The sequence below is a fragment of the Panthera uncia genome (genome assembly GCF_023721935.1).
Source record: "Panthera uncia isolate 11264 chromosome C1 unlocalized genomic scaffold, Puncia_PCG_1.0 HiC_scaffold_3, whole genome shotgun sequence".
NCBI lineage: Eukaryota > Metazoa > Chordata > Mammalia > Carnivora > Felidae > Panthera > Panthera uncia.
In genome coordinates, this window is record NW_026057584.1 from 55347897 (window position 1) to 55365106 (window position 17210).

General features: G+C 40.8%; 2 protein-coding genes across 6 annotated transcripts in view; one reads left to right on the top strand and one right to left on the bottom strand.

The window, feature by feature from the left end:
- The window catches only part of AGPS (alkylglycerone phosphate synthase), a 218573-nt gene that overhangs the window by 54921 nt on the left and 146442 nt on the right, over nt 1–17210 (bottom strand). For all 5 annotated transcript variants that reach the window (XR_007454460.1, XR_007454457.1, XR_007454456.1 and 2 more), the window contains exon 20: nt 4911–5107. The gene's annotated coding sequence lies outside the window, so the exon portion shown is untranslated. The remainder of the gene's footprint in view (nt 1–4910; nt 5108–17210) is intronic.
- On the top strand, nt 7641–10662 carry LOC125911809 (tetratricopeptide repeat protein 30B). The gene has a single exon (XM_049615972.1). The coding sequence runs from the start codon at nt 7822–7824 to the stop codon at nt 9817–9819; it is 1998 nt and encodes a 665-aa protein (XP_049471929.1). The 5' UTR covers nt 7641–7821; the 3' UTR covers nt 9820–10662.

A 17210-nucleotide genomic window follows, 5' to 3' on the forward strand; every position in this document is an offset into this window, starting at 1 on the left:
TATGAAGTATTAGAAATAATGTGGATTTCTAGAATCTCTTATATGCTGTTGTGGGAATATAAATAAGACCAACTATTATAGAAAACAGTTGGGCTTATATACTAACATTAAATATCCAAATACTCTAACAACACAACAATTCCACTTCTAGACATATATACAGAAGAAGTCTTGGACACGTACACCAAGGAGTATGCATCAAAATGTCACAGCAGCACTTTTCAAAACAGCAAATATCGAGAAACAACCCAAATGCCCATCAATAGGACAGTAAATGAGTAAGCCATGGAATGTTCACATAATGGCATACGACAATGTAGTTGAAACCAGTGAACCACAGTGACACGTGCAACAATATGGATGAATCTTAGAATTATAACATTACAAAAGAGATACATGTGAATCTTTTTCATAAAGCTAAAATAAAAATGTGTTCAAGAAACTCATATAGATTCAATGAAACTGTATAAAAATGGAAGCAAGACAACACCAAACATGGGATTCAGGTTTTGGTTAATCAGGATGAGAGACAGGAGGATGGTTCGGAAAACCTCTCCAGAGTCAGATGTAGATTATGGTAAAGGTCCTACCTTTTATTTTGGGTGGTGGCATCACTGGTGGTTTTTACTTTATTAAAAATAGCTAAATAAGCAGAAGACTAGAAGAGGACCATGCATGGACCAATAATGGAGATTGTGTGGGTGATCAAGGATTATGACTGATCAGTTCATGAACCTAAGGTTTTTTTTTCCTTAAAAGAAGAAAAAACACGGGGCGCTTGGGTGGCTCAGTCGAGCGTCCGACTCTTGATTCCAGCTCGGAACATGATCTCATAGTTCCTGAGATTGAGCCCCGCATTGGGCTCTGTGCTGACAGCATGGAGATTCCTTGGGATTCTCTCTCTCCTTCTCTCTCTACACGCCCCCCCTTGACCCTCCCACGCATGTGCTTTCTCTCTCTCTCTCTCAAGATAAATAAACATTAAAAAAATAAAAAGAAAAAAGGGAAGGAAAGAAGGAAGAGAAATTATGTGCATAGGATGCTATATATCATATATAAATTTCATTTCAAAACAATAAAGAGGGCCTTGGAAAATATTTGCTATAAAAGGAGAAGCAAAGTACCTAATACAGTTATAAACCACTGCCCTAGCCAAATGCTGGTTTGTTTTTACTATAAACTTTGAACCTCTATGCCATGTTTTACCACTCATGAGGCACTGCACATATTGTCTGGGTTGCAAATTTTTAATGTACTTATAGTATCTCCCCTAGACTGTAAGTTTCTTGAAGGTTCTGGATTCTCCACAATGCACAGCGCCTTGGGTAAAGTAAACACTCACTAATTTGATGAATGAACAAATTGTACTATTAAATTTGATGCTTTAATTTCTTAGAGAAGCAGGTTTAGTGAAGAACAACAGATAATAGCTCCTCCACTTTCTGGAGTTTATCAGGCACTCTTAGGAATACAGCGTCTGAAATGTCAGGAGAATGTCCACTCCTGGATGCAAACGTTCAACTTAATAGTTTTGACCTATAGTTATTTAAGCTTAAGATACTCTAATAAGAATCCCAAGGGATCTCAATATCTCCATTTATGTAACAAAAACTGTTGAAATGTATTAAGTACCTACTATGAGCCAGATGCTTTGTATTATCTTAAACAAAGAAATTATTTTGGTCCCTGTATTGCCAATAAGGGAACTGCAACTTAGCTTAAGAATCTTTTCCATGGCTATACTGTTGACCATGGAAGGACAGGTATTTGACTTCAGATGGTTTTATGCTGAACTAAAGTAGCCTTTTTCAACTGTGTTATGCCACCTGGGGACCTATTTATGTCTTCATTCAGTTTTTTATTTCTTTGTTGCTGTTTTTGTTGCTGTTGTTGTTTTTAAGGGTACTTTACAGATAAAAGGCAAGGTCTGCAGGGTTCCATTTGCTGAGGCTAGAGAAGAATAAAATCATTTCTATAGTCACAGAAAAGGCAAAGAACCCCTCTATGCACAGAAGTCCAGAGGTAAGAAAAGCATTTGATGTGCTTATAAAACAAAATAATGTTATTAAATTATTCAGTAGGAGAAGGTGATTAAATCAATTGAAGTTCTACATCATTCTCAACTTCTACTACCACATATAGCAACCATCCCTTCAAAACCATTTGGAGTCTCAGTCCCAAGACATTCCCCTACATTCAGGCAGCAAGAATCATTAAAATGAATGACAACACTTACACACCTGAGACAGAAACTCTGACTGAGGAAGCAAAGCCAGTGGGAATTCTGTTTTGCACAAGGAGATCCCCAGAGTAAAACCCTTAATAAAGAAGGGAGATAAAGTGCCTTGAAATCTTTGTAAGGGCCCTAGGAAGAGATGAGGGGAAGTCATTTAGGAGACTTGTTGCAGATCTGGAAGAGAGATGGTGGTGGCAGAAAGCAGGGCAACAGTAATGGAATTTGGAGAGAAATATACAGAGTTAATATACTTCAAAGGCAGACTGTCAGATGTGTACTTATTGGATATGGGGAGTTTGGGAGCAGGAGGTTTGAAGGAGAGGCTGCGTTTCTGAGTTGGGTCTCCTAGTCCACCAGCACAGGCCCTAGGAGTACATTCCACAACTTTCTGCAGAGAAAGACTTAAAAAAGAGTACTGTACTTTTGAGACAATTGGATGGCTGGTTGTCAAAACCATCATGGATGGCTCCTGGTGGAAAAACAGTTTGGAGGCTTTGCAAGTCAGAAAATGTGTTCTGAGGCTGATAACAACTTTAAGAATATCATCCTTTGAGGGGCACCTGGGTGGCTCAGTTGGTTAAGCGTCCAATTTCAGCTCAGGTCATAATCTCGCGGTTTGTGGGTTCGAGCCCCGTGCCGGGCTCTAGCTCAGAGCCTGGAGACTGTCTTTGGATTCTGTGTCTCCCTCTCTCTCTCTGTCCCTCCCATGCTTCATCTCTCTCTCTCTCTCTCTCTCTCTCTCTCTCTCTCTCTCTCTCAAAAATAAATAAAACATTAAAAAAAATTGAAAAAAAAAAGAATATCCTCCTCTGACCATTGACTTCACAGACCTTTCCCATTCAGTTTAAATGCTCAAATGAAGTGATGTGGGCACCAGTCCCAGCAGTGCATTCCACATCACACTCCAGCTGTGGGGAATACATTTTTCAATGGCAGTACCACAACTGTGTCTACTCCACTAATTCCTTTTTATAAACCGTGTTATTGCGTTCTGCCTAATAAATTAGTTTGGATAATAACACCATAAACCTCAAAATAGAAACTATTCGATGAAAAGCAAGATATATGAAGAAGAAAACATATTAATTACTATATAAAATATTAATAGAGCTGGAGCTACCAGAGAAAAAAGATTAAGTCTCATTGAGGTTAAATTTCTCACCATCTGAGCGTGTATGTTCCCCAGTGTGGATTCAGCATACAATCTTTTCCAAATGTCTTAAAAGATTGAACAGATGCCCCTAAAGGTCAGTGAACTACATTGCAAATTTGGCAGTAATTTATTCTTTTCTTCCCTATTTACAGATAAGAGGTGAGAGGTGGTAGAAAGAGGGTCAGTTCTATCATCATCAATAGACACAGAGGGACGAAAAAAATCAAGCTGGACTCTAGAGGAAGCAAGGAATCTGAGCCTCTCAATCTGGCCATCCTGCAGAAAATGGCCTGGAATGGACGGGAAACAGAAATAATAACTTGGCAAATGGTTTTGCAGACGGTTTTCCTTTATTAAGGAAAATGTTTAATCAGAGCTAAGGTTGAAACACTTATAAATAAAGTGTTTACTAAGAGGAAGTGGCTATTTTTACAGGATAAATAAGAAACAATCATTTCCAATTAGCTTTACAAGAGAATGCCAATAGAGATGGGATCTGATCACCTCTTGTTTTGGCAGGGAGAAACATAAGCATATGAAGAACCAAACATCATGCTTTTAGCTCCTACACATTTTGCCTGAATGGAATTCTTCTATATGGTGAACATGCTGCCCTTTATGTAGCAAAATCCACCCTGAGTCAAAGCCTAAATCCTTTCAATAAGGCACTAAATCATTTCATTGTAACCACCAAATGCTTTCTTATTGCTAGGAATGGTACGATACACTTACTTTTTGATACATGCTCCAATTTTTCAAGATTTTGTTGGAAACAAAACGGTCCTTTATGACATTTTATAATATTCCACCCCATTTATTGCTTTCCAGAATTTCTTTCATTAATTAAAGGGTCTTCTTTCACTGCTGCCCCTCCCCCCAAACTAATCTATTCCCCAACTGCCCATCATAGACTAAATAAAAGTCAGTCTATCACAGCAGCAGTGATGGTCATGCCAATTTCACAGTGTGATTTGTGCATTCATTTCATTTTGAAAATGACCCTGCCCTCCATCTGTCTAAGCCGAATGTCCTGCTTTTTTCAAGCCAGGCCTCAGGAACAGCAGCACATGAAATAAGGGGGAAAACATAGGATGGCATCCCTCTTGCCCCCACTAGCTGCCACGCTCACAGATAGATACTGACACAAAGAGGGGACCCCAACTGATGCCTGAAGGGATCAGAGAAATTTGGGGAAGACAGTTCTTCAGTTTTTCATACATTTCCAAGAAACCATTTGAAGGTGAATGCTTTCATGATACAACTCTGAAACAGACTAAAGAGATAAAAGGCAATTTCCAATTTCCATGTTCTGTCATTTTACCTTGATTTAATAGCAAATTACCAAAGGTAACAGCTTAATACATAAGAATTTAAACTACATTAGGATTTTTAAATATTGAGTCTTGTGGATGTTAATTTTTTTTCCCAAGAGGTGTCAATCAGGCAGTCATAAAAGAGAAGGCACCCTATTTCCTGATTACTCAGGCACACTAGCTAGCATCCCTCAAATCATGTACCTACTTTAGCTGAAGACCAGAAAAGACTGCAGCCAGAGATTGGGTTGGAAGAAGTCTTTGAGTAGGGTTATACTGGTCTTCCTCAGCTGCTTTCTCTGGAAATCTTGAGTGGCCCAGAGTCCCCCTCAATTCCTCTGAAATGGGTGGAGTTTGTCCTTTTGTCAGTACTCATGCAGTAGAAGGCTCCTCATCCGGTCCCATCTAGAAGAACACAAGTTTGACAAACTTCTCAGCAAGGGAGAATAATGTATAAATAAATGAAATCAGTTTCTTGATAGTATAGCATCCAGATGCCTTATTGAAATCTCTTTTTAGCTATAATAGGTGACTAGAAACTATGCTGCCATCCACCAGTCACTTCTTAACATCTACTTACAGATGCATCTCAGGCCAGGAAGTTCACACTTTACTGATCTAACCAAGGTGGCTTGTTTTTTGGTTTGTTTTTTTTTTAAATGTTTATTTTTTGAGAGAGAGAGTGTAAGTGGAGGGAGGGGCAGAGAGAGAGAGGGAGACACAGAATCTGAAGCAGGCTCCAGGCTCTGAGCTGTCAGCACAGAGCCTGATGCAGGGCTGGAAATCACAGACCATGACATCATGACTTGAGCCGAAGTCAGATGCTTAACCAACTGAGCCACTCAGGAACCCCAAGGTGGTTGTTCTAATGGGAAAATAACAACCAAAAACCCAACATACTAGTATTCCCTTAAAACTAAGCCCTTAAAGGGGAGCCTGGGTGGCTCAGTTAGTTGGGTGTCCAACTTTGGCTCAGGTCACGATCTCACAGTCCATGAGTATGAGCCTTGCATCAGGCTCTCTGCTGACAGCTCAGAGCCCAGAGCCTGCTTCAGATTCTGTGTCTCCTTCTCTCTCTGCCCCTCCTCCTACTCACACTCTGTCCCTCTCTCTCAAAAATAAAATAAAAACATTAACAAAATTGAAAAAAGAAAAACTAAGACCTTAGCTAATAAACATATATTGAATTAATTCAACAGTCACTCTTTCCTAATAACTTAGCTTTTGGATATCATGGTCCAGTTGTTTCTTTTCTCTATCTACTAAGCAGAATACAGGGTGCTTATTAAGCTTAGAAAAAATATATGTAAATAGTCTAATAGAGTGCCCTATAATATGGTTGATATTGGCACCAAAATTTGTTTATAGAGAAGACTTACAGGCTGCAACACTATTGAGGCAATAAGAGATTTGCATTGAATTCTTGAATTATATAGCAAAGACACGCTTTTACCTGGACTATGTTTATCTTGGATTGTACCAAGGCCAATGGAAATCTGAAAGACTGTGGAAGGCTATGAAAGAAAACCCCCTTACCTTAGGCCACCAGCAGAGGCACTGCCTATTATATTCATAAGTTATAGCTAATTTTATTATCTTAAGAACTGCCACTACCTCAACGGGATAAGCCAGTTTTGTCTTCTGCTATCTTGTCTACTTCTCTAATTCTTGACTGATATAATTGTGTTCATCCCCCACAAATTTTACAGTCTCCACATCAATCTAAATTATGGTATGTTTTTTATTAGTAATCCATTATAACTTTATAGAATAACTAAGTCCCTAGTTTTCCACTGTTCTATGAGGGGCACTATTAAATTCAAAAGGATTTATACAAAATAGCTCTGAGGTTGTAACACGGAATCTAGAGCATCTATTCCAAATAAAGACAAAGTAACAAAAGGAAATTCAGAATTTGTGTGTGTGTGTGTGTGTGTGTGTGTGTGTGCAGTAGCAAATTTCCAGAGATCTTCAAACTAAGAATCTGAGGGGCAAAAATTAAAGTGTAGGAAATTTTCTTTTTCTTTTTACTAAAAGAAAATCCAATTTTTATCAGTTCAGTGATATCCCAAACATCATTAAAGCCTGACAAGTACAGGCTGGATGGATCTCTCCCTCTCTCCCCCCCACCCCCCCCCCTCCCCATATACACAAGCACACACAAACTAAGTAGATTTGGAGAGTTAGAAGAGAATACTTTTGGTCGTGCTTTTATTCCCACTCCACCTTGGAAAAGACTAGGTCATGGATTTTTCCATTGTCTCCATCTGGTAGTGAAATTTGGAGTAAGGCAAGGTGTAGGGTCAGGTTTAAACGCTAATATGTGCTTAATAATGTTTGTTGTCGTGTAAAAGGGGGAGTAGCGTATGAGGGAGACACTTGGAACTAAAGGCAATCCTCCCCCAGCACCAGATAAGATCCACAGCACTCTTTCCTTCTGTGAACCTCTGGAAATAACAAAATAAGGACTCCTGGTCGCTGCACTATTTTGTTCTTATTATGTCCTCAATGAGGCCTGAAAACTGAACCTTCTCTAATTGGAGAATGCCAAGTTGACATTCCGCCTTTTCAGTTCCCGTTTCTTTCACTAAAACAACGTGCAACGAAACTACTGATATACACCACACAGTCTATAAAGGCTCAAAAACGCAAGGGACTTCAGCCCTTAAACCTTCCTCTCCGCGCCAGAGACCTAAGTGACAGAACAGGGAGCCAGTAACCCTGCTGTCTGTAGAAAGAAAAGGTCCCTGAACTCTCACCTTCTGACGACCGCAGGTCCTTCCGGCAGAGACTACGCCTCCCAGCATGCAGCGCGGCAGCGTCCTGGGCAGCTGCGCGATTGGCCGGTGCATGCCGGGAAGTGGAGTTTCGGTCACTGAATAACCGGAGGAATTTCCTCTTTGCTAACGCCGCTCACACTCTGGAGTCTTCGGGGACGAGTCCATATATGAGACCCTCACATTAGTGATTCCTTTCCAACCCTAGTCTGGTCTTCCCCCAGCAAAGTAACTTTGGGAGCATGCAAACCAACAAATATAAACCCGGAATAATCTTTGTGCCTTCCGTTTCCGGTGGGCTTGTTGCCATGGTAACCAGCACGCACCACCAGCTTAGCGGTTATGGCCGGGCTGAGCGGCGCACAGATCCCCGATGGGGAGTTCACTGCCGTCGTGTACCGGTTCATCCGGGATTCGCGCTACGCCGAGGCCGTGCAGCTGCTGGGCGGCGAGCTCCAGCGGAGCCCGAGGAGCCGCGCCGGCCTGTCGCTGCTGGGCTACTGCTACTACCGCCTGCAGGAGTTCACGCTGGCGGCCGAGTGCTATGAGCAGCTGGGCCAGCTGCACCCGGAACTGGAGCAGTACCGCCTGTACCAGGCCCAGGCCCTGTACAAGGCCTGCCTTTATCCAGAGGCCACCAGGGTCGCCTTCCTCCTCCTGGACAACCCCGCCTACCACAACCGCGTCCTCCGTCTGCAAGCCGCGATCAAGTACAGCGAGGGCGACCTGCCCGGGGCCAAGAGCCTGGTGGAGCAGCTACTGGGAGGGGAAGGGGGAGAGGACAGTGGGGGCGAGAACGAGCCCGATGGTCAGGTCAACCTGGGGTGTTTGCTCTACAAGGAGGGACAGTATGAGGCCGCGTGTTCCAAGTTCTTTGCGGCCCTCCAGGCTTCGGGCTACCAGCCTGACCTTTCCTACAACCTGGCTTTGGCCTATTACAGTAGCCGGCACTATGCCCCGGCCCTGAAGCACATCGCAGACATTATTGAGCGTGGCATCCGCCAGCACCCGGAGCTAGGTGTGGGCATGACCACTGAGGGCATTGATGTTCGAAGTGTTGGCAACACCTTAGTCCTTCACCAGACTGCCCTGGTGGAAGCCTTCAACCTCAAAGCAGCCATAGAATACCAACTGAGAAACTATGAGGCGGCCCAGGAAGCCCTCACTGACATGCCACCTAGGGCAGAAGAAGAGTTAGACCCTGTGACCCTGCACAACCAGGCGCTAATGAACATGGATGCCAGGCCTACAGAAGGGTTTGAAAAGCTACAGTTTTTGCTCCAACAGAACCCCTTTCCCCCGGAGACCTTTGGCAACCTGCTGCTGCTCTACTGTAAGTATGAGTATTTCGACCTGGCAGCAGATGTCCTGGCCGAGAATGCCCATTTGACTTACAAGTTCCTCACACCCTATCTCTATGACTTCTTGGATGCCTTGATCACCTGCCAGACAGCCCCTGAAGAGGCTTTCATTAAGCTTGATGGGCTAGCGGGGATGCTGACTGAACAGCTCCGGAGACTCACCAAACAAGTACAGGAAGCAAGACACCACAGAGATGACGAAGCTGTCAAAAAGGCAGTGAATGAATATGATGACACTCTGGAGAAGTATATTCCTGTGTTGATGGCCCAGGCCAAAATCTACTGGAACCTTGAGAATTATCCAATGGTGGAAAAGATCTTCCGCAAATCTGTGGAATTCTGTAATGACCATGATGTGTGGAAGTTGAACGTGGCTCATGTCCTGTTCATGCAGGAAAACAAATACAAAGAAGCTATAGGTTTCTATGAACCCATAGTCAAGAAGCATTATGACCACATCCTGAATGTCAGTGCTGTTGTGCTGGCTAACCTGTGTGTTTCATATATTATGACAAGTCAGAATGAAGAAGCTGAGGAGTTGATGAGGAAGATTGAAAAGGAGGAAGAGCAGCTGTCCTATGATGACCCCGATAAGAAAATCTACCACCTCTGCATTGTGAATTTGGTGATAGGCACACTTTATTGTGCCAAAGGAAATTATGACTTTGGTATTTCTCGGGTGATCAAAAGCCTGGAGCCTTATCATAAGAAACTGGGAACTGATACCTGGTATTATGCCAAAAGATGCTTCCTGTCCTTATTAGAAAACATGTCAAAACACACGATCGTGCTTCGTGACAGTGTTATTCAAGAATGTGTCCAGTTTCTAGAACAATGTGAACTTTATGGCAGGAACATACCTGCCATGATTGAACAACCTCTGGAAGAAGAAAGAATACATACTGGAAAGAATACAGTCACATATGAATCCAGACAGCTAAAAGCTTTGATTTATGAGATTATTGGGTGGAATATATAGAGATGCCTGATAATGTCTTTTATCATAATAGCTTTATATATCTATATTTGGTATTATTTTATCTATATTTAGCCATTGGCAGGGCACCTGGGTGGCTCAGTTGGTTAAGTGTCCGGCTTCAGCTCAGGTCATGATCTCGAGGTTCCAGAGTTCAAGCCCTGCATTGGGCTCTGTGCTGACAGCTTGGAGCCTGGAGCCTGCTTTGGATTCTGTGTCTCCCTCTCTCTCTGCCCCTCCCCTGCTCATGCTCTGTTTCTCTCTCAAAAATAAAAAACAGTAATAAAAAAAATAAATATATGTAGCCATTGGCATTTTTACATTTGTCATATGTTAAACTTTGTACATTTGCAAATCATAAACCTTATTTTTAAAATCTTCACAAATACTGAAAATTTGAAACCTAGAAAGATACGAAAAATTCAAAGCTGAATTGGGACTCTCTGTTTATTAGAACTTGTAGTGCCTATGTTCCCTCTCCTTTGTTATCATTTGTGCTTGGTTGTATTTGGAGAGTCCCCTGCACACGGATTACAATTTACAGGGACTTGGCACTATCAAGTCCAGAACAGAGTAGTTAACATATAGGATTTCTAGGCATTTAAGAGGTTTAGAGATTGTGCTCTATTCTCACTATTTATTTGGAATGCACACATTTTGCATAGAGTGTAAGATGTTTTAGCAGGGTTTTTCTACATAGAGGTAACACTTAATGTAACCCCAAATTCCTTAGGTGATAAATGTTTGGGTTCCTTGGGTTCCTGCAAGATTCAGTGGGCAGTCTTGTGCCCTTGACAAAATTATGGTGCTATGGTATAAAGACAATAAACAATTGTTTAAGAAACAACTTTATGTAGTTTTCTTTTATTCCATTTGTTAATAATTTGTACACATTAACAAGATGTACTGTTACTATTTTTTGTAACTCTGCTCTCATTTATCTCCAAATAGCAACTAATAGCAGAGGTAACCTGAGAACTTAGTTCTTAATTCCTACTTTTGTGTTTGCCACTTAGGATAGGTTAATGCTGGAGTTATTTCTGTGTTGTCACCGCTCTGTTATGGAAAAATCTACCTTATTCCCATGACGCCACCAAACTTCTACCTCTACTACAGATGAAAAGTTCTGAAACCCTCTCTGGTAGATTCAGAATGCTGGTTTCACACCTGCAACATTCCCAATTAGAACTCCGCTCATTCTGCTTAGGCATTTTATTTTCTGAACTATATAAAAACTATTTGTTCACCTACCCCCTTTCTCTCCATAAATGTAACTGTGAACCCCAACTTGACATGGCTTAGAAAAAAACAAAAGTTTTAGGTTGAAGTATATGAAATTGCTGATCTTGAAAGTTACCGACCTACAAAACTAGCAATTTCTTATGGTTCAATCTAATAGCTTTCTACTGATAGTGAACCCCTCCCATAATGAGATGATGATTTTTTCCTTCAAGGAGAAATCACTTAGGCATGTAGGTTCCCAGACAAGTTATGCTCAACATAAATCCTCTAGCATGAACTCCTGGGTGCTTAAATTCTGTCATATCAGAAAATCTGACTTATCATGAAGTCCAATGGTTTTGAATTTCTAAGCATTTTTAGTCTTTATTATGTACACTGATACCATTCACTATTTACTATTTACTGCTATTTACTATTGACGTTTCATCCCATGTTTGGAGGACAGTGTTTAATGACCTCTTCAGTGTATCCCATAGCACAATTCTATCTCTGGGAAATGGTCTTTGTTTAACAACTTTTGTACTAAAAGTGTTGCTACTTCTTTGTGCAGTAGTAGCTCTATGCCCCTCTCAATCTCCATCACCCCTTAGGATTTGGAAAGTAATGAACTGAAATCTCATTTTCAACAGCCATGTTAAAATTCTGATTTTTTTTTTGCACATTTCCTCTATTTTTTTTTCTTAAAAAAATGCATAAAGTGTAAGTAATGTTAACCACCCAAAAGCAAATGTTTTCCAGATTCCCTTTTGCAAATAGCCTGGCCTTTATTCAGCCACATTTTATTTACCCAGGTGCTATGTGTTTGTGGTTTGCATGTATGTGTAATTTTGCTCTCCAGAACATAAAAAGCTTTTCAGAACTGTTTTTTAACCCCTTGCCGCTGGGCAGCTGGGATTTCCTGGTTAGCAATGAATCAGGAAATCCTGACTGCTCCTAACACTGAGTACAGGAATAAAGGTCAATCAAGGCATTTGTCCCCTTCCTTACCCATGCTCTCTGGAGAGGCACCCCCTCAGATTGACAGACTGTTGCCTAGCAAGAGCAAAGACTCCTGAACCACACCTACAAAGCTGCCTAGCCTTCTGAGTCCTTGAGGAGACTGAAGGGTGAGGACATTCCTAACTCTCCAAAAACGTATTGTCCTTTAGGATATATTTCTTTTAAACTCACCTTCAGAAGTACTTAGCTCTGCTTTTTGATACTATGATACTAACAGACTCTATATTTTGCCATTTAACCAAAGGCTTTCATCCCTAAAGTTCTGAAAAGCTTTTTTCTATGCTCCTAGAACATTATGTGTTCAGTGCTAAGGCACTGTTCTTGACAAAAAAAGATCTCTGTGTATTTCTAAAGCTTTTACTCCTTTTTCATTCTATCTGCATGGTGTCTTTTATTTTTATTTAATGTTTATTTTTTAGAGAGAGAGAGAGAGTGCACACACAAGTGGGGGAGGGACGGAGAGACACAGAATCTGAAGCAGGCTCCAGGCTCTGAGCTGTCAGCACAGAGCCCGACGCAGGGCTCAAACCCATGAACCACGGGATCATGACCTGAGCTGAAGTGGGACGCTTAACCAACTGAGCCATCCAGGCACCCCCTGCACAGTGTATTTCAAAGGGATCAAATATTAAATCTAGTATCTCGTGATCTTAGTCAAACCCCCATCTTCACACATGTCCAGAATATAAGCATGTGTTTGTAAACAAGTAGTTATTTCCATTTTCTCAGACATGAGTAACAATTTGATCTTCCCAGGACGACGAGCAGAGACTCCTGTGATCAGTAACAAGACTGTCAAAGGATTCCTATTCCTCCAGCCAGCCCTTCTTTGAATTTGGCCCCAGCTGTGGCACGAATGTTCACCCTAACTCCATCTGTGAGGTCAGGTGTACAGTGGCCATCTCTGATCCATTCATAAGAAGCAGACAACTGGGAACTGGGAGTGTGGGGACTAAAGGGGTGGGGTCATTGGGCAATGAAATCCTAGATGATACTCCCTTCCTGCAGGGTGAAATAGGAATATATAGGTATGGCCTCTCAGACCTCAGAAGAGCACCTCAGATGGAATCCATGTAGAACTGCCAGTGATAGGCATGGCCCAAGATTATAACAATTTGTTTGTTTGTGTATGTAGGGCTATGGGGGTGTGGGGTGATGCCCAAATAAATCAGCTTACTAGGAAATGTGAGATAATGGAGGGGAAGCTTTAAAGGAATAACTTTCTGAAAGTGAAACCTTTCATTTCAGGGGAACACCAGCATTTTTGAATGTAAGTTTTTGTCTTAGGTTCCCTCGTCCTTTTCTTAATGGCTATGGATGATCTGGAAACATGTGGGAGACTGTGGTTTCTTGATGGTATTCTCTGACACACGGAGTAGCTTCCTAGAAATGGTGTGACTTACAGCTATCTACCATTCCCTAACTGCCTTTAGCTTTTGTTGACCTATCACTGGGACCAAAGTGACATCTGGGCTTTTTTGTATTCACTTATTGGGCTGTACCCATAGTATTAGTCAAACAGCACATTTTGTGACATGACCTCCTGTCTAGGGTTAAATGCTCAGCACAGTGTCTAGCTAATAAAGAATGAATTAAACAGATTATTAATGCAATAGTCATTTTAGGGTAGTATTCAGCAAAAATATCTAAACTTAATCAGAATCACTGAGACCAAAGTAGAAGGAACCTTAGAGATTTTCATTATAAAAAAGAAATCAGGTCCAAAAGAGAAAAATGGAGTACACCCAAAATTCTAGAACTCTTTCCATTGTCTTCTTAGACTTTAGAACTCCATCTTCTCTTATTTTACAGCTTTATTGTGACAAAATTTGTTTTTAAGAAGTACCTTCCCAGGTGTAATACGGACGCAGTGAGATACCAAAGATGTGACAGAATTGTGTAAGAATGAATTAAAGAGCTTGTCCACCAGCCAACACTAGACCCAATCAACAAGTCACATCAGAAAATGGGTTTATGAGTACTACTGCAAAGAGGCATATCCCTGAGGCCAAACACAGGCAAAAGTAAATGTGATTGGCAGTAAGACCTCATTTGCTTTCCCGATAGGGTAAGAAGCTGGACCAGCGAGCTTTACCAAAGGATTTCACTCTGGCAGCTGACAGTGTTAAGTGAAACCGCATGTTTAATGTTATCTTAATAGTTGATTCATCATTGAGAAAAAAGGGCTTATTTGTGGACAAAATGTAAACATGTAAGTAAGGTAGACAACAGCATGTCAAGTGGAAGAGTACTGCCTGAGCCCTGAATGCTCTCTCACGGATGTGTTGTTGGGCAGGCCCTTGTGTACCATAGCTATCTGCCATTACTGGCAAGGGAATCCAGACATAACATGTCTCACTTCCATGGACCTAAAACTGGATGGGACAAAAAATATTCTGGAGAAGAGTCAAGATTCTAAAGTTTTGAAAATCTGGAAATAAATCCAGTAAGATACAAATTTTAGTAAGGATATAGGTAAAGGGGCTTTGAAAAATCAGCTTCCAGGGAGGCATGGCCAAAACGGCATATGCAGAAAAGACAAGCTTTGTGAAATTCAAGTTCAGTGTGAGGTGATAGTGCAATGTGTCCATCAAAAATGTGTTTATTAGTGACAGAAAAAGGGAATCATTGGCTCTACTCTGGCACATTCAGGCCTAGATACCTCACTTTAAGGACACCAAAGAGGCACATACAAAGAGCGATTGGGATGGTGAAGGATCTAGAACTCATAGGAGCAAAGGTTGGAAATGTGGGGGAACATGAGCTGCCTTTAAACACTGGAAGAGCTGCCTTTCATTAGAGCAACTGGAAAGTAACTTATGACTACAGAAGACAAAAGTTCCATCAATGGATAGAGGAGACAGATTTCAACCAAATAAACAAAAACCTCTTAACACCTCTTTAATACCTTAAAACCTCTTAAGATTTCAAGTTGGAAAAGGCTTCCCAGATAAGCAATACACTCCCATTTGGTCACAACAAATGTTCAGGAAGACTAGTTATCTGTGGCCTGGGGGATAGGAGAAAGTAGTCAATTATGTTTGGGAAAAGATAAGATGAGATGATTTCTAAGGGTTTTTCAGTCCAAGTTTATATGAGCCAGGAAGAAAATTTCTTTAATTAATTACTGTAAGAGCCAAAATCTTAGTGACACAAGTGATTATTTCAATGTACCAAGGAAGACTAGGTTCAACACAAAGTTCTGTCATTTCAGAGCCCAGAAAACTACAACCCGCCCTCTAGCGTAGGAGCCACAGGCAGGGACAAAACCAGTATCTGTGCACATGTCCTTCACTAACAGAGAGGCTACTCATGGGTACAGATTATATTCTATCCATTCTCTGTGAGTATAGCATGATGCTGCCAACAAAGGTTACATGGAATTAACGTGAAATAAGCAACAATTTCTGTAACAATGAGTGGTTTTGATATTGTTTTATTTCTTCCCAGCACGTCTTAAAAATCACACATGGGCATTTGCTTATAGAACAGTACAGTCTAGGAAAAGCAATAAAAGGAGAATCCAAACATACACCAAAAGCACAGTATATAGACCATGTGTTGAGCCCTTGTGGAAAACAACATGGCTCAGTCTGAACTGACAAAACTATGTTGAGATCTCTCAGGAATTTCCCTTTCCACTACATACCAATGTTTAAACCATAAATGTAAAGAGAAGAACTGTTTGTATGCATTAGTTACAGCAGTATAATGGCTTACATACAAGAGCTTACCCACATGTAGTTCCCAAAAGATTACTACAGTACTGGCAGGAATATGTACTGCCTTGGAGGAAGACTCAGGATAAGATATTATTCAAGTCAAGTTGTATCAGAGCCAAAGTATTCCACAGGCTTAGCTAAAAAGGACAAAAATTAAGAAATATAATCTACACATATTTCTCATAAGATTTATCATTGTCCAGGAACAGAGATACTCATTTTTCTGAAGGCACCGTCACAGAAAAAAGGACTGACACACAACATAAGGAATAGAACCCCCCCTCCCCCCACAGGCTCTGCTCCACAGGAGCTGTGTGAGCAAACATCCAGAAGCATATAGTGGGTGTCTCAGGGACTGAGTGAGTATGCCACATCTACTAAGCCACATCTTAGGGCTACGAAGTTGGGACAGTAGGAATGAAAATCTCAGAATGAAAGTACATATAAATCCCATTGACTGAACAGATATATGAGAGTACAGGTCCACCATATAACTAGTGAAACATACTAGAATAGGTGATCCAAACCCACACTGTGGAAAGGATTTTCAGTGTTTCTACATGTAACTACTTAATTCCTGACATATTCTTGAAGAGGAACAGCCCTGAACTACTAAACAATCTCAGTCTTTAAACACTTATCCTCTCCCACCCATTTTAAATAATGGCTATTTCATGGAAAAAAAAAAAATCCCAACAAGGCACTGTGAACTTTTGGGGATATTCTTTAAGTAGCCCAAAAAATAATTATAGAAACCGTATACCAGTAGAAGAATTTCATGTCCTTCATAGATATGTGAACAAGGTTACTTTAAGGATTAAACAACACGTTTTCAAGGGTGCTCATGTTCATGAAAAACACTGCTAACAATAAGATGCCTGAAAAACAGGTATGCATGCTGCTTAGAACTCCACACTAAAGCATTTTCTTCCCTTCTCTTTCCTCTTTCCCTCTTAGATTTGGAAGTTCAGTCTCTGAAAAATGTTCTTAATGATGCTTAATATATTATTTTCTTCCTTGTGAGAAAAAAACGTGTAAGACAATCTCCTTTGGGAACCAAAGAAGAAATCTTTTTATGTTCACTGAACTAAAGTTACTTTCATTCTGTGATGTTCTTTGGCTTGAGTGTTCCATCTGTCAGTGGTCCTCATTGACGTTTGTTAAGGAATTATTGTGGTCAGAAGAGCACAGTGCTCATTCTCTGAGGAGCTTTCTAGGTTCAAACTGGAATGCTTCAGGTTCACAGGAGACTGAACACCTCCAAGAAATAGAACACTGATTTAAAAAATAATTAGAGTGATAAAACCTAGCTAACAATATACTCTAAAGGGACTTGATTATGCTTCATCAATAAAATTATAAAAATTTTGTTTTCAAATCAGAAATATGAAGATGAAAAATGAAAATTGAAAGAAAAACCCATATGCAAAC